General features: G+C 30.0%; 2 protein-coding genes across 2 annotated transcripts in view; one reads left to right on the forward strand and one right to left on the reverse strand.

Moving 5' to 3' along the window:
• Nucleotides 1-305: 305 nt before the first annotated feature.
• On the forward strand, nt 306-16,310 carry LOC130447280 (serine/threonine-protein kinase Tao). Its single transcript, XM_056784009.1, has 15 exons — nt 306-751; nt 2,908-3,172; nt 3,227-3,442; nt 3,502-3,628; nt 3,686-3,898; nt 5,132-5,324; nt 5,386-5,660; nt 5,721-5,894; nt 5,952-6,163; nt 6,218-6,491; nt 7,726-7,842; nt 10,488-10,724; nt 10,784-10,942; nt 11,439-11,557; nt 11,621-16,310. Exons 2-15 carry the CDS (start codon nt 2,940-2,942, stop codon nt 11,772-11,774), a joined length of 2,703 nt encoding a protein of 900 aa, XP_056639987.1. The 5' UTR covers nt 306-751; nt 2,908-2,939; the 3' UTR covers nt 11,775-16,310.
• A 1,254-nt stretch (nt 16,311-17,564) lies between these two features.
• Nucleotides 17,565-22,125, reverse strand: part of LOC130447287 (rabankyrin-5) — a 35,987-nt gene continuing 31,426 nt past the window's right edge. The window contains exon 16 of the mRNA XM_056784020.1: nt 17,565-20,205. Coding sequence (XP_056639998.1) covers nt 19,945-20,205 — 261 coding nt within the window. The 3' untranslated portion in view covers nt 17,565-19,944. The remainder of the gene's footprint in view (nt 20,206-22,125) is intronic.

Below are 22,125 nucleotides of genomic sequence, written 5' to 3' on the forward strand. Positions count from 1 at the left end.
AAAAGGGTTGGCATGGATACGTTGTATACAATACTATTGCTACACATTTTGTGATTACCCTCGAAATCTTAAATTTTAATTACTTATTAAATCTCAAATAAATAAACCAAAAACAGTTTATAGAGTAGATTTTTAACAATATCACTATGTGTGCTGCAAAAACTGTATAAAATAATTGACATTTATGCATTTTCTTGGAAAAAATACAAATTTAAAATCCTTTTTTATGCTTAATTAAAATTTTGATATTTCCTGTATATATAGTAAAGCAAAGTTGTACGGTTGGTAGATAGATGTCGCAGAAAGGACTTGCCAAAGAATAAAAATCTGCTTTATCTACATGGCTAATGAATGAAAAGTGAAATTTATTTTTCAGGGTGGGGTTTTGTATTTTCCAGTTTTTCAATACTTTTTGTGATATTTTCCCATGTATTATATACACACTGTTTTATTATTTACTTATTACGTATAAAATAATAAAATATACAAAGTTATCGATAGAGACAATTTGTGTAACGTAATGTGAGGTTAACGATGTATTTCTGTTTGTGACAGATCGTACTTTTTACGGCTTTTATAATAAATTTTATAGGACTAGTTGCAAGTAAAACGTTTAGTATTAATCGAAATACATAAAAAGAAACGAGCAGCAGCTTCAAGAAGCAATGAAGAAGGTGTTACAGAAAAAGTGAGAAAAGAATTTCAGTCTATCGAATTTTGGCAGCCATTTTAGTTTTCTTGCAAGATACTTGTAAGTTTTTTGATTTTGTTAATTAATTTATTAGTTATTAGCTATGTTTGGTTCGTTAATTTATTCATTATTCCATTTCATTACCGTTTAACATTCGATAATACTTTTTGTTAAAGGCACTTTAGGTATGTTAGTTACGAAAATGTACATAACAAGTGTGTCCCTTCTAAGCAATGTTTTGCAATAAAGACCTTGATTATTAACAAATTCACTTATACAGATTTAAACAGGCTTTTAGAGTTTAAATTTCTACAAATATGAATTTAAAAATGTATTAATAACTTTGAAGAAATATTATTTTATTTCATAGTCTTGATAAATTTGGTTTTCATTGAAATAAATGGAGGCTACTGCCCTAAGAACTAAAAAAATATACGCTTAATAAATAATTTTATTTTCTAAATAGACGGTATTCAACTTACAAAATATATCTTAAATAAATATAATATTTTATTCATGTGAATAGGATAAGTCAAACTATGATTCAACTTTCAAACATCTTAGAGTTTTTTTACAACTCTAATGGTTCTTAATTATCAACTGGAATATTGAATGAGTTTTCACTACTTCTACTTACTGAATTCACATCGAGTGTCTTTAAAACCTCATTATAATTATGACTAAAGATGTGCTATTTCATTGTATACGTTCAGTACATTTAGACATATATTGACTTCTATTCAAGGTAGTAGAATATATTTAATGTTGTGGAAAGCACACAATGTTTGAAATATTCCACTTTATTGAAGTATCAAAGCACCAAAATAAATAATTCACTTCATCTATTTATATTTAACATAACAGCCTATTAGAAACGATTTACAAAGTCTTTATTTCTTTTACATGTGGTAAATAAGTATCATTATTTGCAGAACTATTTTTTTCTTATAATCAATTAATTTCCTATAATTTGTAAACAAAGGAACTTAAAATTTCAAACTGTATTTAGTTTTTTAGAAAATCAGTATAGATACTGTCTAGCAGAGCATTATTATCTAATAAATTTCAATATTTTTGCTTGAAGTATATTCAATTTGTTACTGTCGACCTTATTCTTTCAATATTTTATGCTTACCCTATAGTATGTGTGATACACAACAAATAAAAACAATACAACAGGTTTTGGTATTTATATTTTAAAGAACATATATTTAAAAAATATGTAGTTATTTCATTGCACAATTTTGGTATTCTCTCTAATAATTCCAACAAATAATTGTCGTCTATTTGGTTCCATTTGTTTTTCAGGATATTCCAAAGATGGGAAGTGAAAATAAGATACTGCTTTCTGACTTCCCAGTCCAATTTGTGCTACAACAAATCAATAACTTTCAGTGCTTTCTTCCTTTCCAATTCATTCAAATACATTTTGCACAGGTTCTACAAATGCTCGGGATTGTTGTCATACTGGAAGATAAATTTTCTGCTGATCAGGCATTGGCTAGAACATACTACATTGTCCTTTATTATTTTTTATAGTTTCCTCTCTTCAAATGCCTTCAATTTTTACCAGGTCTTCAGTCACCCCTTCTCCAAAACATTCTCAAACCATCACCAAACCTTTGCCGTGTTTTATAGGCGGAATTACACATGGATCTAACATCTGTTCTTCCTTTGTCCTGCGCACAAATACTCTTCTGTTAGACCCAAAAACCTTTGACTTGTCACTCCATAAAACTCTTTCCCACTCTTCGTGCGTAAAATTTCTATGTTTTTTGGCCCACTGCAAATTCTTAAAAGAGCTTTCTTCACTGCCACCATTCCAAAGGTGCCAGCTTCTCTCAATCTGCTTCTCACTGTAGAAGTACTCAAAGACAGATCCCTAGATTCATTGATCCGAGCTGTTATCTCCGCTGGTGAATGCATATTTTTTCACGTCGAGATTTTTTTAATTCGGCGTCAATTGTACAGCTACTTTTGTTAAGTGGCTAACTGGGACTAAACTACAATCATAAACACTGAAAAAATAATTCACAGTTAAACAGTAATGAACCAATTAGCTTGAAAGTTTTAACTTGTCGCACTCACACAATTTGACAAAAAAAACTATAGGGTGAGCAAAGATTTCAACAAATATTTAACTATGTTTTTCGTGACGAATCTTGATATTAGGTCTCTTTGGATTTTTTATATGGGCAAATGAAAATTGTTTTTAGAACATGCCATTATAGCTGTGGCAGTGCAAAAAATGGCACCCGTGCCTCGCCCGGGTAGCCTACGCGATCCCGAGATCGCCGATCTCTTTTTTAAACATGATCCAGAAAAGATATTTGAAGATCTCAGAGAAATTGGACACGGCAGTTTTGGAGCAGTTTATTATGCAAGATGTCTCCTTACAAGAGAAATTGTGGCTGTCAAGAAGATGTCGTATCTTGGAAAACAGAGTTTAGAGAAATGGCAGGATATCTTGAAGGAGATAAAGTAAAATCGTTCGATATTATTTTGATTGGAGTAGTTGAAATAATTTTATTGCAGGTTTTTAAAGCAATTGAATCATCCTAACACTATAGAATATAAAGGATGTTACTTGAGAGACAATACAGCTTGGCTGGTGATGGAATATTGTCTAGGTTCTGCTTCTGATATTATTGAGGTACATAAGAGGCCTCTAAAAGAAGATGAGATATCTGCTATTTGTGATGGGGTATTACATGGATTAGGTTATTTACATGAATTAGGAAGAATCCATCGGTAATTTATTTTTTTCTAAATTAAACATGAGCGTGAAGAACTCATTTGTTATATTTTAGTGACGTCAAAGCTGGCAATATACTATTAACTGAAAATGGTACTGTAAAATTAGCGGATTTTGGTAGTGCTTCAGTTAAATGTCCTGCTAATTCATTTGTGGGTACACCATATTGGATGGCACCTGAGGTAATATTAAATGAACATTATTTTATAATTAAAATAATACATTTTTTTTCATTTTAGGTTATATTAGCTATGGACGAGGGTCAGTATGATGGTAAAGTAGATGTATGGTCTTTAGGAATTACATGTATAGAATTAGCTGAAAGAAAACCACCATATTTTAATATGAATGCAATGTCTGCTTTATATCACATAGCTCAAAACGAATCCCCCACTTTATCTTCTTCAGAATGGTCGGATGTATTCAAACACTTTGTAGAAGCATGTTTACAGGTAAAGTGCAAGTGTATTATGAAAGTTAACACGAAAATATCGTTTTATCGAGAAGATTTTATCGTTTGAAGTATCCCATTTTTTTGTATATAATAATGGCCTAACACCCCTAATTAGGTTGTGTCACAAACATACTTTCTAATTTTTTCTGTTGGAATGGATTAGTTCTCATAATCTATCTCTATAAAACTTTTTCGTTTCTTTTCCACCACAACTTCCTGTGCCAGAGTCTAATTCCTACCCTGCTTAGGTCTTTTTCTACCATCGGGATGCCATTGAATCAAATTGTATGGTATAGATTTTGTTCTGTCTCTTCATACATGTCCCAACCACTTAATTCACTAAGATTTCTTACATCTTCCCATTATTGTTCTGATTATTTTTCTTTCTGTTCTTTCGTCATCATTTCTTGTTAGTGTACACAATTTGTTAAATTTTCCATTCAAAATTGAAAGATGAAATAAGAAAATGACTTTCATTGAGGATTTCGTTGTACTTAACTGACTTAACTAATTGATAAGATTAAAAAACTCTTTGTAAAATCACATCTTCAACAGAGCAGGTTAAAAATTGTTTTATAAATCCAAAAATATATAAAAAAAAATCGTTGGGTAATCTCAAGGTTGAAGTACTAGATTTGGAAAAGTGGTATTTACGAAATTAACTGTAATGATTGTTACAAGAAGTATGTGGGCAAACTAAATGATATGTTAATGTTCGGTTTAAAGAACATCTAACTCATTTAAAATATGGATGGACAGAAAAACCATTTAAAAAGTATTGTTTATTACAAAAATAATTTAAATAGGGACAGCCCACTCTATTGTTTTTCACGAAAAGAGGTTTATTTGTTTGAAAATTTAGTATAAATAGGTAGGCCAAGTTAATAAATTACGTCAGGCAGTGTAATTTAGATCATAGTATTGTAAACAGTATTTTCAGTAGATTTTTCGAGGTTATAATTTTGATTAACTCTTGGGAGGCAAAAGTTTTGGTGTGTAAATAAGTATTAGCCCTATTTTTGCCAAATTATTTTCAATCTCGTTGTCTTTCATACCCAAGTAAGTTGGTACCCAGGACAGGAGAATTTTGTATACTTCATTAATATTTTTAAACCAACTTTGACTTATTATTTTTGTGAGTTATGGCTACTTATCTGTAGGATGGGTCTGTTACATCACTTTTCTTATTTACATTAAATAATAAAATTTAGTTGAATGTTTTATTTTGAAGAAATTACCAGTACAGCGTCCAACTTCATCTCGATTGTTGAGCCACCAGTTCGTTACTAGAAGTAGATCACCGAACGTCCTAATAGATTTAATTCAGCGTACTAAAGCAGCAGTTAGAGACTTGGATAATTTGAATTATAGGAAAATGAAGAAAATACTAATGGTAGATAATTGTGAAACAGAAAGTACTATAGGTATAAAACTCTTACAATTATCTAATTATTTTATTATAATTTTTATTTAAATGATTTTTAGATGTTGATGATACTCCAGACGAACATACAGGCGGCGATAGTTCAAAAAGCAATTCAGTTACCTCCGAACAAAGTGTTCATTCAGTGGGAGTTTCGGCTAGTAGTCAATCGAGTAGTACAAACAGTTTACCAGCAGGTGGCGAGGACGGTACAGCCCGGAGACATCGACAAATTAATCATCCGGTGGCTGTAGTTGTTTCAGATCATGGTACCAATAATTTTGCTACCATAAGAACAACGAGCATAGTTACCAAACAACAGAAAGAGCATATGCAGGTAAATGTAAATTTTTATTCATAACATTAATTGGAGAAATATTTTTATAATTTTATTTAGGAGGAAATGCACGAACAAATGTCCGGCTACAAGAGAATGCGTAGGGAACATCAAAGTGCCTTGTTGAAATTGGAAGACAAGTGTAAAATGGAAATGGATGCACACAAAAATCAACTAGATAAAGAATACGAAAGTTTATTACAGAACTTTAGTAAGGAACTGGAAAGGCTGCAGGTATAAACATGATTTTATGAATTTCATGGCGCGGTCTATAGGATAAATTTGTTTCAGATAAAGCACCAACAAGAACTCGAGAGAAAGCACAAACAGAACGGCGCCAGCGAAAAGAAATTAATTAAAGACATAAGCGGTCGACAGGATATGGATCGAAAAGCTTTTGATGCCAATAGAAAGAAGGAGTATAAAGCAAACAAAGAAAGGTGGAAACGTGAATTATCACAAGACGATTCAACGCCGAAAAGACAAAGAGACGCTACTCTACAGTTAGTATTTAAACATATTTCAAATTCGATTTATAATTCTTTATTTTTTTTAAGGACTCACAAAGATAATTTGAAATTGGTAGATGCTCAAGAAGAACAACGTTTATTGCGTTGTCAGAAAGAGTACCTCGAATTGGAACTGCGTAAATTCCGTAGAAAAAAATTGATGTCCTATCATCAGTTAGAACAGGAATTGTTGAGGCAGGAGTTGAATAAGCGTCAACATCAATTGGAACAAGCGCATTCGATGTTATTGAGACATCATGAAAAGACACAAGAATTGGAATATCGACAACAGAAAGCTGTCCATGCCCTGAGAGAAGAACAAGTATGTATTACTAAAAAAAATAGTTTTCTTTATCTATATATTGCACTAAGAAGAAGCAATACAATCTAAATACTGTTAACTACAAAATGAAAAACTTCTAGAAACAAAGACATGTTAGAATGACATTTTTTAGTAACAGGGATAAGGCAAAATAAGACCTTTATAATCAATTTCACCAACCACATAATTTAAAAACTACTAGAAATTTGAAATAATTGAGATGAGCTAAGGAAGATCAATCAAATCAATATTACAAACCACAAAATTCAAAATTTACTAGAAACTTGAAACGCTTAATGTGCTAAAGGAAGATCATCTTACTCAATATTAGCAGCCAAAAAATTCAAAAACTATTTAAAATTACACCATTTTAGAGAGGAATTTTAGCTTTTGATTTGAAAGAGATTAATTTTACCTTGGAATATATAAGATGAACTGAGTAAAAGCAAGACTTTTTCATTCAATAATACCGACCACGAAATCCAAAAACTACTGGTAACAATACCATGTTAAGCTGACATTTTGTCCCTTGTAGAAGAAAAGAGTTTTGGTTAGAGGCATCCATAATTCAAGATACATCTTATTTTGAGGTTTCAAGTCCTAATCTAAACCTAGTAGAACATCTTTGATATTTGTTAGATATAAGTATTCCGAATTCGTGAACAACTAAAATAACTATAATCAAGGAATGTGAACAAGGATTAAATGCTCCAAGCTACAGATATCTGAATTAATTCGTGGCGGAGGTTATGAGGAATTGAATTTACCACTTCAATAAATATGTTTATTTATAACTGCAATCTTTGTATTTTTTTGCGAATCAATTCATAGATTTTTTGAAAAAAACAATCAAAAACAATTTTTATATATGAATAACATACTTTAGAAATTTTTTTCTTGGCAAAACATTTATTTTTATTTTGGATTTTGATTTACATTGCAGGGAAGATCATTACCCATATATTACCTTTTTTAAATTTTCTAATTCCTTTTTCAAAAATAATAAAATAATATAACAAAAATAACATTTTTATTGATCAAAATATTTACTTGATTACATTAAAGTGTGAAAAATGTTAGCTATATAAAATACGACGCCACTGAAGCTGAGGCTGTTAATAAAAAGTTAAATGTAGAATTTGTTTTGTTTTCCCAAATTTTTAAAATATAAACATTTAGATTAAGTGGAAATTAATGAATTCACCATATTTTTTACTAATGATATTGTTTCCAGGTTAAAAATCAACATGATACAGAATTAGCTAATCAGGAAGAATACATGAAAAGGGCTGAACGCGAAATGAGAAAAAAACACGCCCTAGAACTAAAACAACAACCTAAATCTTTGAAAGTATGTGATTTGTAATTCTCTTTGTATATTTTTCAATTTACCATCTCTCCTTTTCGAATATCCAATAACACATTGCGACAATTTTGTGTTTCAGTTTTGGTTATCAATGAAGAAGTTTTCATTTTTTTTATATTGATAAATTATAAAAATTTAAGTAAAATAAAACAAACACGTGAAAGAATTAATAAAATATCTCAAGAAATTAAAAAGTTATGGGACTTTGAAGTTACGCTTGCAAGAATAATTTTATTACACGCGGAGCTCCATCGTGTGACGTCATTTGACCTAAACGATGCAGCACGTATTCGCTGAGTACGTACGAATGTATTGTTGTGTAGTTGCTTGCGCCGTTCGATTCGCATTTTGTTTATTACCCGATGGCAGAAGTTGAAAAAAATGCCTACAAATATTGTATTGTTCCTATGTGTCAAAGCACAACAGTTAAAAATCCCAATAAATTTTTTTTTTCGTGTACCAAATAATATAACAACAAGGAAAAAGTGGTGCAAAGTAATGAAACGTGATTTAATTGGCCCTAAAAGCACTAAATATGTGTGTGAAGATCATTTTGATGTAAGTAACTATTAATAATAGGTGCCTATTTCTGATCGATATAGCTATTGAATCGTAAGTAGGTCCGGAATAACTTATTCAGTAAAAATAACTATAAATTTTATGTAAATATATTTGTTATTTACTTCATATGTATGTAAGTACTGTGAATATCGAATTTATTTATAGGTTGAAAATGACACAGAAAATTTAGTTGAACATCGACTAGTTGGGGGAACATTGAAGTTAAAAGCCAACATATGTCCTCATAAATTTGACTGTCAAAAGGCGATGAAACCTCAAAAAAAACGAGTAGCGTATGAAAAAAGACGTCGAATTTAATTTTATGAAAATCTATTAAAAAAAGAAGTACCGTCGACTTCAAGTCAATCATCTTTGTTTCAATCTTTTGAAATGATTGTGTGTGATGAAATGGAGTTAGATGAAATAGAGGATCCGCTACCAGAAAGCATTATTTTTACAGAATCAGATAATCATCCCAATAAAAAGAGAAACAAAGGGGTTCAAGTAAATATGAAAACGTCACAGAAAAATCAAGCAGTGCAAACAATTGTAAGGAGGAACAGTGGGAAAAATACAGGAAATAAATACTCCCAAATTGTTTATGAATCTCCTCAGCACTCTCCATCGAGAATATCGATATCTTCTCTAAGCAGTTCTCAATCAAAAGCATCAATATTTTCACTGAACAGTACAAGTTCAGCTAACTCCTTCTCAAACACAATCAAGCCTCAATATTGCAATGATACCATAAACAAAATAACTAAAAACGTTATTTTTTATATAGGGTTGCCACAAGAGATTTTTTTTTCTCACGAAACTACTATCTGAAAGTGTTGCTAGTCCATTAAGATATATTTTAATGTCATTGAAGAAAATTCGTTTAGACGATTCCTATGTACGTCTGGCTATAGATTTTGATATTTCTAAAATCTCAGTAAGTAAAATATTCAATAAAACTGTTTCCTTAATAGCTGACCGAATGAAACAGTTAATATATTTTCCACCTATCGAAGAAAAGTTACCGATATCTTTTAGAAAGATATCGGCAACTCGGAAACTAATACTTGAATGATTCGTGGTGCGGTGATATTGAATAGGTCAAATGACGTCACAGGCGAATCAGAAACCACAGACGTTCCGTACTAAAATACGTAAATTTCAATAATTTATTTCTAAGTCATTTATAGATGGATTTCAAAAAATTTTTCAGTGATTAATTACTTTTGATCTATATTTTAATACCATCACGTTAAATATAATATTAACAACATCATGAAACTTCTCCATTCATTGATAACAATTTAAAGAAATCAATGAATCTCTATCACGCTACAGTATTGTGAAGATAAGCTACTATTTATTTCGATTTCTCAACAGGTGTCATTGCTTCAAACAATTAAATTTATTTTATGATAACCACTGGAGAGCAGAAATTTTCTTCTTAAAATATAGTGAGTCCTAAGTAGTTACAAAATTAAATGATGATTATCATTTAATTACCTTTAGTTTCTCTGTATAATAAAGTTTTACATGTGTCAAGAAACTTCTTCATTTTGGCTCTATAAAGAGCATTTTCTCTATAAATTCTTTCTTATGAAGTATAATTTCTTCTAAAAAATCCCTTCCCCACCTTTATTGTAATGTATAGGAGAACCAACAGCTCAATTTAGTTGTTAATGGTACATAATGGATATTAATCAATAATTATGGCAAATTGTATTGAGCCTAGTGATAATTGGTATGGGATTCCCCGAATTATTCATAGAGCAAAAATTGACTTGAAATTAAAAAAAATTTCTTTGTACACACAATTCTCTTTTTAGAAGAATTTTTTGGAAAAGTATCTATCGTGTAAAAAGATAATTAGGTGTAAAATTTAGGTAATTTTTATTAGAAAAATTCAGCTCTAATATCTGAAAAATATGAAAGTTGTGAGAAGACTTCTTATCCCAACATAGGTTTTCTTGCAGTATGCAGCACAGGGTCTTTTCCCCTCGATCTCGATCTATTTTTCTGTTAAAATTATATGGTAGTAAATCAACAAAATGTACGATGGTTTTGATTTTTAGCAAAAAGAAATGATGGTGCGCAAACAATTTAGAGAGACGTGTAAGGTCCAAACAAAGCAATATAAAGCTCTAAAGGCTCAAATACTTTTGAGCACACCTAAAGAAAATCAAAAGGCGGTGATAAAGAAGTTGAAAGAGGAACAGAGGAGGAAATTAGCTCTATTGGGTGATCAATACGAGCAGAGTATCGCAGAAATGTTGCAGAAGCAATGTATCAAATTGGACGAAAGTCAAGAGGTGAAATATTTCCCAGTTGTTTGAATTAATATTTTGTAATTGTTTTTTTTTTTTTTTAGTTGCAATGTCAACAATTGAAAGAGAGGCTCAGGTACGAATGGGAAATTTTGATAGCCTATCAAAGTAAAAATAAAATGCAGGCCCAAGCGCAAAGGGATAGAGAAAAGAATGAATTACAAGAAAGGGTCGCGGTTAGGAAATCTCTCCTTGAACAAAAGGTAATTTCAGTTTCTATTTGACAATTGTGCATAACAGCGAGGAATATTCTCAATATGAGGGTAGATATATATATATATATATATATATATATATATATATATATATATATATATATATATATATATATATATATATATATAATAAAATGAAGTCAAAAAATTATTTATTATCCAAATTAACTGTTTTATTTTTCAAAATATTCTCTATTGATATTGATACATATCTATTCGATTTACTACTGACTTTGTGCAACGGCTGCTTTCCCTTTCAACTAGACCCTAACTTGTTATTGAATATTCTACAGGGTTCCTGAATGTTCTAGGAGAGAATCTAGAAAAATACGGCACAACGGATGATGGAGAATCTTTAATTCTGTATAATTGTTGTTTCTTGTTACTAAATAATACAAAACCCTCATTATGTAACAATATGCTTAATAATGACTATTGATTAAGCAGTTGTAGTTGTTAGAAAAAACTTGTTAATTTTTTTTAGATGACTGCTGAAAATCAGAGGTTTATCGAAGAGAGAGGTGAAAGGATAAGAATTCTCCACGAAAGACAAGAAAGGGAATTGGAAGATTTTGATGAAGAGTCTGTAAGACTGGGATTTAGGTAAGCAAACACGTTCGTTTCGTGTATATAATGATATTGACTTATATTTTTTTGTGTTTTTAGTGCATTAATGATAGCTGAGATGTCGCTAGCATCTTTGGCATTAAATGACATGTCTCGTGACAGTTACGACGTTGACGACGCCAGTTTATCGGGTTCGATGCTCAGTTTGGCGCATTCAAACAGCTCTACCAGTTTTCCACCTAGTTCCGTTTAATAAGTGATGATCGATATTACTTTCGAACAACAACGAATTTTTTTAAAAATGTTTTATTTAATAAAAAACAAGTTTCGTTTGATTATAGACGTTTTTCATTGTTTGTTTTACAGCTCACATGAATTATTGTGGGAATCTTGTACTAAATTTTGAGTTTTTTTAGTTATACAAGAAATTTTAGATGTGATAGTAGATTTATCTTAATCTATCCTATTTGTTAGAGATTTTCTATGTCCACTTTGTTTTTTTTTTCTTTACGTTCAATTAAATCTTGTCTATTGGTGACGTTATATTGAGAAAATCGTTAAATAAAGAAAAAAAAAGAAGCAGTTTATTGACGTATACATCATTTTAAAGAATGTGCAATACTCAATAGCATAAATTCGTTGTTGGTCGAACAGTGATATTGATCCCTTTTTATTAAAGGTAAAAATAAAAAATGTATATATTTATTTAGTACATACTACCTGTAATATAATTTTACCAACTTTTAACTAAAAAATGATGAAAAAATATTCCTTTTTTTATATATATATATGCATAGATCTTCCAAACATAATCACCGAATCGTGTTTGATTTTTTTTTAATTCTCTTTGTAATTCCCTCGTAGATCGGACTTTTTTCGAGGAAATCTCCGTTGTTTTGATATTATTTTTTCGACTAGTTTGGTCGTTTTGGGAAAAAGAAGTGTAAACACATTTTTTATTGTTCCGCTTTCGATACTCAATGTTTTGGCTATTCCTAGTGAAACTGAAACCCATCTGTTAAATACTATATGCCCAATTGAACTTTAAATTGTTAAAAATAACAAAAATTGATAAACCTCAGTCCAATTTTTAATTATTTGAAAGATGGCATTTGAAAATGTTTTCAGGCATATAGTTACTGTTCTTAATGAACATTTTATGCTACTTTTCAGAGCATTATTGGTTGTATGTCGTGAAGAAGAAGAATCCATCAGATCAATCGTTGAAAATTGAGGTTCACTTCTCGAAATCAATTTACCATCAAAATTTAAGTTGAATAACTCCACATACAATGATATAAATCGAACCAAACGCTGCGTAGATATAATAAAGTCTTTATTGGATTGGTATAGCTCCTTATGCGGCCATTTTATTCATTAACAAACTTATTATTCCAAAAATGATCCTCATTTTGAGACAAAACATCAGATCAGTTTCTAATTGATCTAAAATAAGACCTATTCATATGAGTGTATGTCAAGATGAAATATGAGATGAAATGACCTCAATTCTTCCGAATTCGGATCTTTTTATAAACTTCATTTGAACTACTGGGAATTGAATTTTTTCTTTATTATAATCGAAGGTTTATCAGTTACTCAATGGCGATATTTCTTCGACGTTTTGCATCAATTAAAGAGTTTGTGATATAAAATCTATCCGAAATCGACGAACGGCTTACTCAGACAATACTCAAACTATTCAAGATTACTCGCCATAGTATCTTAATTATAAATATAAACAAAGTGGCAACTAACTCTTTCTCAAGTTCTATCGAGCTTTACAAAATACCAAAACAACCAGTAGTTCAGGAATTTTTTACATGTCCCTCTCCCAATAAATAGAAATAAAAAAAACTTGATATATCGATAAATGTATCATAAGCAATGAAAGTAGATTAACATTACATTTCTCTATACTTAGTGTCGAACAAGTAATTTGTTAAATACTTCTCGTATCTCAATGGATCATTTGAAATAGTGGCAATTGAATTTTTTTCTTTATTATAATCGTAAGTTTATCAGTTTCGCAATGGATCATTTGAACTACTGGGAATTGAATTTTTTCTTTATTATAATCGAAGGTTTATCAGTTACTCAATGGATCATTTGAACTACTGGCAATTGACTTTTTTTACTTTATTCTAATAATAAGTTTATCAAGAAATTGGAGTTGGAGCATATATGTTTGTATTTTATAAAGTATACAGCATATTTTTAAATAACCTAAATTATTTATATTGAAGATTTTGTGTATCATCAACTTTGTGCCTATTAATTTTTGACGTTGGGTATCTGCAACTTCTTATCATCCCTGCAAATATGTATTATACTTTCTCTGACATTTAAAGAATAAATTTTAGATTGAACTGTATAATTTTTTGTAGTTTGAACTAGGATTCGATAAAACTAGTGTTTTGTTGATAGAATGTAGGAGTTTCCTCGAATCTGGACGCTATATCTTAATTTTAATATCTAATTATTAGATTAACAAAATTAAAAGACTAATTTGTACCAAAAATGTTTGGTAATACGCTTACTTATATAAAATAATATTTGCTAAAAAAAACGTTTATTGTAAAAATAAAAGGCAGAAAATTTATACCCGCAATTTCTTTGTTTCAAATATGTGAATGTAGACTTGGAGATCTTTTGGACCGTAAGATTTGCTCAAAAAAATATATGGAGTTTTTTAAGTTTTTTTTAATTTATATTTATAAAATTCCAAAAATAGTTTGTTATGTTGAAAAGGAACATTTTTTATGCGTAGGGATCTCTGCAGTTTTGATAAAAGACGAGAACGTTCAGTTTTTACGTAATTCTTTTAATTTCCTCCTCAACAAATATTTATATAGTACCTTTAATTTTTTTGTAGAGCTTGTTTTTCAAGTTTTAATGCAAGGAAATCTACATTACACATTTAAAACAAATTAGGTTCAAAAATAATGAATTTTGTTAAAGTAGAAGAATTGTGAAATCGTAAAACCAACGAAACAGTGTCAAATTGACACGTACTAAGAGGATATGTGACAAAAACACGTTTTTCCCCTATATGTACCCAAATGAACAAGTTTGCAACCTGTTAGCTTTTCCACATTAAAAGTAATGCTGGGTCATTACGAATCTTTCAACTACACAACTTCGTTTTAGCAATATTCTGAACATTGTCAATTTCTATGGATTCACTGATCTCAGAAATAATCAAAATGATTCATTTGAACTACTCATATATCACATCCAAATACAAAAACCAAGTTTAGTTATTGGCCAATAGGAAATCTTGAATATTCTCTTAATGTGCTATTTGAACTACTATCAATTGAAATGTATTTGAACTACCGTTAATAGGTATCATTTTCTCTAAATGCAAAAACCAAGCTTAGTTATTGGTAATGGGAAATCTTGATTATTCTCTTAATGTGGTATTTGAGCTACTATCAATTGAAATGTGTTCCACAAATTATTTAAATTGAACTTAATTTTAGTTAGATGATTTTATTATCCTTTTTCTGAGTGTATCATTTGAACTACCGTTAATACAAATTATCCTCTCTAAATGCAACAACCAAATTGAGTTATCGGTCAATAGAAAATCCTGAATATTCTGTTAATGTGCTATTTGAAATGAATTTAATTCTAGATGAATGATTTAGTTATTTATCCTATTTTTGAGTGTAACATTTGAACTACTTTTAATTGAAATATATCCAAATACAAAAACAAAGTTTAGTTTCTGGTCAATAGAAGTTCTTAAATATTCTCTTGATGTGCTTGATGATGCTTGATATTTGAACTACCATTAATAGGAATTAGTTTCTCTAAATGCAAAAACTAAATTGAGTTATTGGTCAATATAAAATTTTGAATATTCTCCTTATGAGCTATTTGAACTACTATCAATTGAAATTATCTTATCCAAATACAAAAACCATGTTTACGAGATCTTTAATATTCTATTAATGGGTTATTTGAACTACTATCAATTATTTGTTTTTGCAATGATTTAAATTGTACTTCTTTTTAGTTAGTTTAATAACCTACTTTTGAATTAATCATCTGAACTACTGTGTATTGAAATTATTTGGTCATTAAATTTGTTCAAATTAGAAATAATTAAACTGAAATTCAATTAATGAGATAAACTTTCTAGTGATGAAATTTTTTAAATGTGTATTGTAATTCCTTTTGTTCCAATAAAAATATAAACATAGTATTTAAACCTCGGAGCTCATTAAAGGCGCGATTTGTTGAAGATTTTATGAACATTTTAGTATTAATTAGCATATTATATAATTCTTTACTCGGTTTTTTTCATAATTATGTATTATATACCCAATTATTTTCTGTGCAATATAAAGAGTTTTAATTTATGATATTCACATTGTGCTAAGTTTGATTTAGCAAAAAGTATAATATCCGATTTTAATTATGAGCTCTTGGTTGAAGAAGTGATACGAATAAATTTATATAAAACCACTATTGAGACTAGGTAATTATCGCCAAAATATTTGTTTTCTTTTTAGTGTATATATTTATATCGTTGTCTTTTGCCTGGATATCTTTTTTAATAGTAAAAAAAATTTGTATAAATTTGTAATTTTGTTAGATTATGTTTTAGTATTGTATAGTAAGTTAATAACATCTTTTTTCATTGAGCATTAGCAGTATTTATTATGATAAATTTAGTTATTGTATTGTAAATAATATGTTGTTGAAAACTTCTTTAGTGTCAAAGGTCTATTAATAATGTTTTTTTTAACTTGAATTATAGTTTTCAGCTCCAAATAAACACATGTTTCATTTATTAATAAACTTACCTTTAGATGTTTTGATTACTGAAAATGATAACTAAGTTTTTGAAACGTGCATCACATAGTGAAATGTATTTGTTAGAGTGGTTCCAGTGTAACCAGTGTTAATTAACCGTAAAGGTTCCTGATGTACACAGCAAATTATTAACGATTTGAAGCTTGGACTTGAGTTTTTGAAACGTGCATCACATAGTGAAGTGTGTTTGTTAGTGTGGTTCCAGTGTTAATTAACTGTAAAGGTTCCAGATGTACCCAGAAAATTAAGGATATGAAGCTCGGACTTGAGTTTTTGAAACGTGCATCACATAGTGAAGTGTGGTTCCAGTGTAACCAGTGTTAATCAACCGTAAAGGCTCCAGATGTAGTCAGCAAATTATTAAGGATTATACAAAATGACTTTGGTAAGTACAAAATGCATCAATTATCCCGAAAGTTGGTAAAAACTGGAGTTCCAGGAAAAATTTATTGAGATTTTGTGTAAAGTACAAATGGGATTAATTAATTAAATTATAGCGGGTAGCAAGTGGGGAAACAGAGTACAAATATAAAGTATATTAAAAGAAATACATCAGTCAAATGGAGAAACTTTAATAAATTTTCTTTATGTACATACTAAACTGCAAAATTGACTGTAAAACAATATCTGGCAGAACCGGTACACCCAGTTTGTTAGAAGACGATCCACTATTCATACAAAGTTGAATTGGTGCATGAATTATTAGATGATGATTTCAATTGGAGTGAAAAGTTTGCCGAGACAATGGTGGAAAAATGTTAAAAAAATTTGTTTTTCGTGTTTCCCAATATTTCAATGTCTGTTATTTCTACAATTACTGAGTTTTTACCAGAAACCTGCACAAGTTTAGAGACTGTGATTTAAGGAATTTTGTGAACTGAGATTAAAAGTGAGGTTGAGGACATCACGTTGTCAGATCTTGTCATCAAAATAAACAAGTAAGTACATAATACTAAATGATTGTAAACAGTCATCGATGTAATTATAAATATTATTTTAGTTATGGCGTTTCTTTCACTGCGGATAACGAGACAGTTGGATGACTAATGGTAATGGTGAATTTTATGGGGTTATTGAAAATATTGACCTACATTACGCATTCCTTTTATTCACTGAGTAACGGCATCATTATCTGAGTATAAGATACTCACATAACTGAGTGCTTCAGTTCCCTTGAATCAAAAACGATTAAAAAAAAGAAACAAAAAAATTCGTGTATAATGATTTTAATTAATAAATAATCAATTATTTATAATAATATAATATAAAGTATTAGAGATAACATTCTTCTTAAAAAATGCGAAATAAATTTTTGTTTTTAGATACAAATTTTTCAATAGATATAATAAAGCAAAGAAAATGAATATATAATTTAAGTATGCACATAGAAATAAAATAATAATAAAAAATAAAGTTTTATTACAGGGAATGTATAATTTTCTATTATACTTTTCACTTGCCCTCGTATATCAAACAATGCAGGACAGATTCTTCAACAATTATAAAATTCTATATAATTGGGAATTTTAATTTTGAATAACAGCGCAGATATCATAAAATGACAATAGTACCAGAAAATGCCCCCAAAATAATTTATATGATTAAAACTAGCAATAGAATAGTTTTTTTCTGGTTTAATTTCCATACCAAAATTTTTCCTGTACTTTTTGCTAAACATTTGAATTTGATAAAATGCAAGAATCGTTTTGTATCGAATAAGCAAGGTCTAAGGCTAAGGCTGTTTGACATGAAACAGTGCAATGCAAGCAAAATTTCTTGATGAAAAGCATTCGCAGATGAAGTTCAGCTGATTCAGTCTGATGTGACCAAGATGTGTCTTTAACTTGAAAAAATCAAGTAAAATTTTAGTATCTGATCTAGTATCTCCCACCTCTCCACATAGTAATGGAAAGCGTTGCAAAGAAAACATCACTTAGAATGTTCAGAAACGGAATCACCAAGAAAAAACCTTCACTAAGCGTTGTATCAAAAAAGAAGGGCTGTAAAAGCAAGTGGGACCAAAACACCATACAAGAAATGAACAGAAATGCCATTGAATGATTTAAGGACGGATCTAAAGCAACAGAGAATAGTAGTATATGGGCCCAGAACCAAATACTCTGAAAGTCTGAGCAGTGCACTAATCATTTTTCAACCAGAATCAATGCAATTGAAAAATATGTTCAGTTAAATCTAGAGAGGAGCTATTGCAAACTAGAGATCATCATCCTCTTCCATAGCCCAGCAGCCAAGCTCTAATATCATAAAATGTAAACTCGTTTGGGATTGCCTCGAAAAATTAAATGTACTAAGCAAGAAAAATAAAGTTCTGGGGCACACTGGAGTGGAGAGAAATGAAATTGCTGATAAACTCTATAAAATGGGGGCAAACAAGCCCTTCATGGGATTTAAACCCTTCTGTAGTATCAGCTACAAAACAATGGAAAAAAACATTGTAAAAGAAGGTAGATAGGAGCAAAACTACTTATTGGGACAACCTACAGTGGCTGAGACAACACTGGATTGTTCAGTATCGCAGCAAGAAAGGGGGACATGATAGATCTTTTGGGTCGCAGTGTATACGATACCCCAAAATCCATACATACACGCACAGGAATTTTTTTATTGAAAATTGTTGCAAATACAAAGTAATCTTTTTTTTTAAAGGGCAGTGTATAATAAAAGGAGTATTTTTAAAAAAATTTACTTTAAAATAATAAAAATGTTTTTTAACAAAACTACCAACATAGTGGGAATAGACTCAGTCCTAACCTCAACTTCCATTAAAAACAACTTAACAGCAAAAAATCTGGACACCTTATATTTTTCGTATTAGAAGCTAATTGTGAGTAAAGTATTTTGTTTTTGTGAGTAACCTGGTTATGTATGGGGGTTAAGTCCATACAGAAACGAGCTACTGATTGGAGAAACAGTCATTCAACACCTCCACAATACGAAGTAAACTGAAGAAGCATGGAATTGCATCAAGGCGACTAGAGACGAGGCCAATTCCTGGAAAATCGATTATTCATCGATCAGCATTCTGCTTGGAATGTAGAGCAATGAGGAACTGTTGTTATCCTCCATATCACTCAAACAATCGAAATAGAGTGTGACGACGATTGGAGGATTTGCTCAATGTTTTCTTCGAGAATTCCTACCTTTCAAAAGATCACTTATGATTTGGAGTGGAATTCATTTCATTTATAATGGAGCTCTGATTGCTAGGAGTACATCGACCAAGTACTCCTAGAGACGGTTTTCGAATACTGCGGATAAAGCATTTGTGAGATAATTTAGTAACCTAGTAACTTAAACCAAATACTCTTCGTGAAGATGCCAGTGAAGTATATCAAAGGTTTAATCTCTACAAATGAAAGATAGTATTTTAAAAATGTGTTATTTTCTTGCTTTTTCTTTGTATTTTTTCGTTAATAATGAAAGAAAATTCTTTTTGGCGGATTTTGTATGAAACTTACAAATTAACTAATTATTACTTTGAATTGATAAAATAATTTAACAAAATAATAAGATAAAATTTGATGTCATTTTTTTTGTTGTTGAGTATATATTCTTTTTATCCAATAAAATTTTCGTTAAAATTGACTACCTCCTGTTTTTAATACATCAAAACAAACGTTACAAACTCGAACCGGTTTGTTTTCGCCGAATTTGAGAATCGGTACTTCTTTTTCCGAACATTTAGTACAAAGTGCTCGGCCGCAATGACGACAATGATGCATGCGTACCGTGAGGGTGAAATGTTTACCGCATTCTTGACAAGAATCCGTCGTCGTCCATGGTGCGGGCTGAGAGAGCGTGTCGAGAAGACGATAAAGAAGTCTCTTAGTAGGTACCTACGAAATATTTAAATAAACAAGAATTACTGAAGCCGGGTTTCGTAAATCCTGTTAACTATTATTTAACGAAAAACCAAAAATTCCATTTTTTTCACCTTCTAATAAATTAAACCTCTGAATAAAAAGAGATATGTGCCAAATAACTTATTAAGCAGTCACAACGTCAATTAAAGAGTTTAGTAGAAACTTAACCTAAAATTTTATACATCAAAAGTGGTTTGTTTGTTTTTTAACCGTTTTCTTTTTCCTTTCCTATCAATTATTTTCAATATAAATTATAATCACAACTTTCTCCAACTCGCGACTACTTCAACATTAACCTTAACAAAACACGTGTAAATATAATTAATCACAGATCATTATCACAAACACAGATCATAGGAAATCGTCAATAGAAGAAAGATTTTTCATTTATTTCTGTCCTTATTTAATATATGGACGATTACTATGTAGGCATCTTTCATAGTGTTACCAACAGTAGACTATTTCTTGAGTACATAGTAAAGTGACAAATACTTGTTAGTTAGTTCGAATTTAAACCAACTAGGGTGAAGAAACGGTAAACATTTATTCGACAGTCAAAAGTTCCTACTAAAGTTATGTAGCTAATAATTATTTGGCATTTTATTAGAACTTGAAGAAACCGGCCCTTTAATTTTTAGGAGAAAAGATCAGAAGACTTTTATTTTATATATAATTTAAGTACTAACAGTTCTGACATCTACCGGTAATTTCTTCATATTTAAAATTGGAATTAAAAATGTTTACTTATACGGCCATTTTAGATGCAATTTAAGTAAAAGTGGTGACATCTAGCAGTCCAAAATCGTAATTTATATATTGTTTCTTCTTTTTTAGTGCCAATACTAGTTTACGAGGGTCGTAAGTAATATCGACGACATAATGATGTAATATGTCAAAGCTGTTAAACAAAATATGAAATATCACTGTTTTTAGGTATATTTCTAAATTGGGAAAAGACATAATGGCTAATTGACAATATTCTGCCAACAAAAGTTCATATTTCTTGAATTGTTCTTCTGTTTCGTTTTGAGGATTTGGGTACGTGGATTTGGAATTCTCGAGTATAAACCTGTCGCAACATAGTGTTCTTAAACTGATTAATTTTTTCATACACCTCGTAATATGTCAAAAGATTCAAATAAAAATTGACAATAATCGAAATAAAATTAATAAAGAGCCTTTTTAGATTCAATCAAAAATAGTTAAGTTAGGTTATTCGAATGTCCTCTAGGGTTCTTTCAACGTTTTAGTTTTGGGAAAAAGTTACAAGGATTCGAATCAGGATTTTTAATCGTTGTCAATATTCTATTAACCAAACCGTTTTCTATTATCCTTCCTGTTCAGTTTTGATTACATGTAATTGGAACTGTTGATTGTAAACCTGTTTCTAGACGAAACGTTGCCAGATCACTCGTAGTGTTACTAGTTTCATTATTTTTTTTCATACACCTTATAATATGTCAAAGTATTTGAATAAAAAGTGACATTTTTTTTGAAATAATTGTAAATTGGAAATTTCTAGTTGGAATCAAATTGATAACCTAATTTTTACATTATTTCTTCTGTTTTCATATCAATACTGGTTTACAAGGGTCGTGAGAAATATTGATAGTGTATGTAAGAAATGCTAAATGAAAATTGGGAATTTTTGTAAATCAATGAAAATTCGAAATTTATATTTAAAATAAAATTGAGGAGTAAGTGAGAAGTGTGGCGACATCTTGCGAATACAAAACGAAATTTTTAGATTATTTCTAATGTTTTAGAATCAATACTAAATTACGGGGGTCGTAAGAAATATCGACAATGTACTATGACAGAGAAGCTGAATAAAAAGTGACAATTGTTTTGAAACAATTGTAAATCGGAAAATTTGTAGCTGGAATTAAACAA

This window comes from Diorhabda sublineata, chromosome 1, assembly GCF_026230105.1.
Source record: "Diorhabda sublineata isolate icDioSubl1.1 chromosome 1, icDioSubl1.1, whole genome shotgun sequence".
In the NCBI taxonomy this organism is placed as follows: domain Eukaryota; kingdom Metazoa; phylum Arthropoda; class Insecta; order Coleoptera; family Chrysomelidae; genus Diorhabda; species Diorhabda sublineata.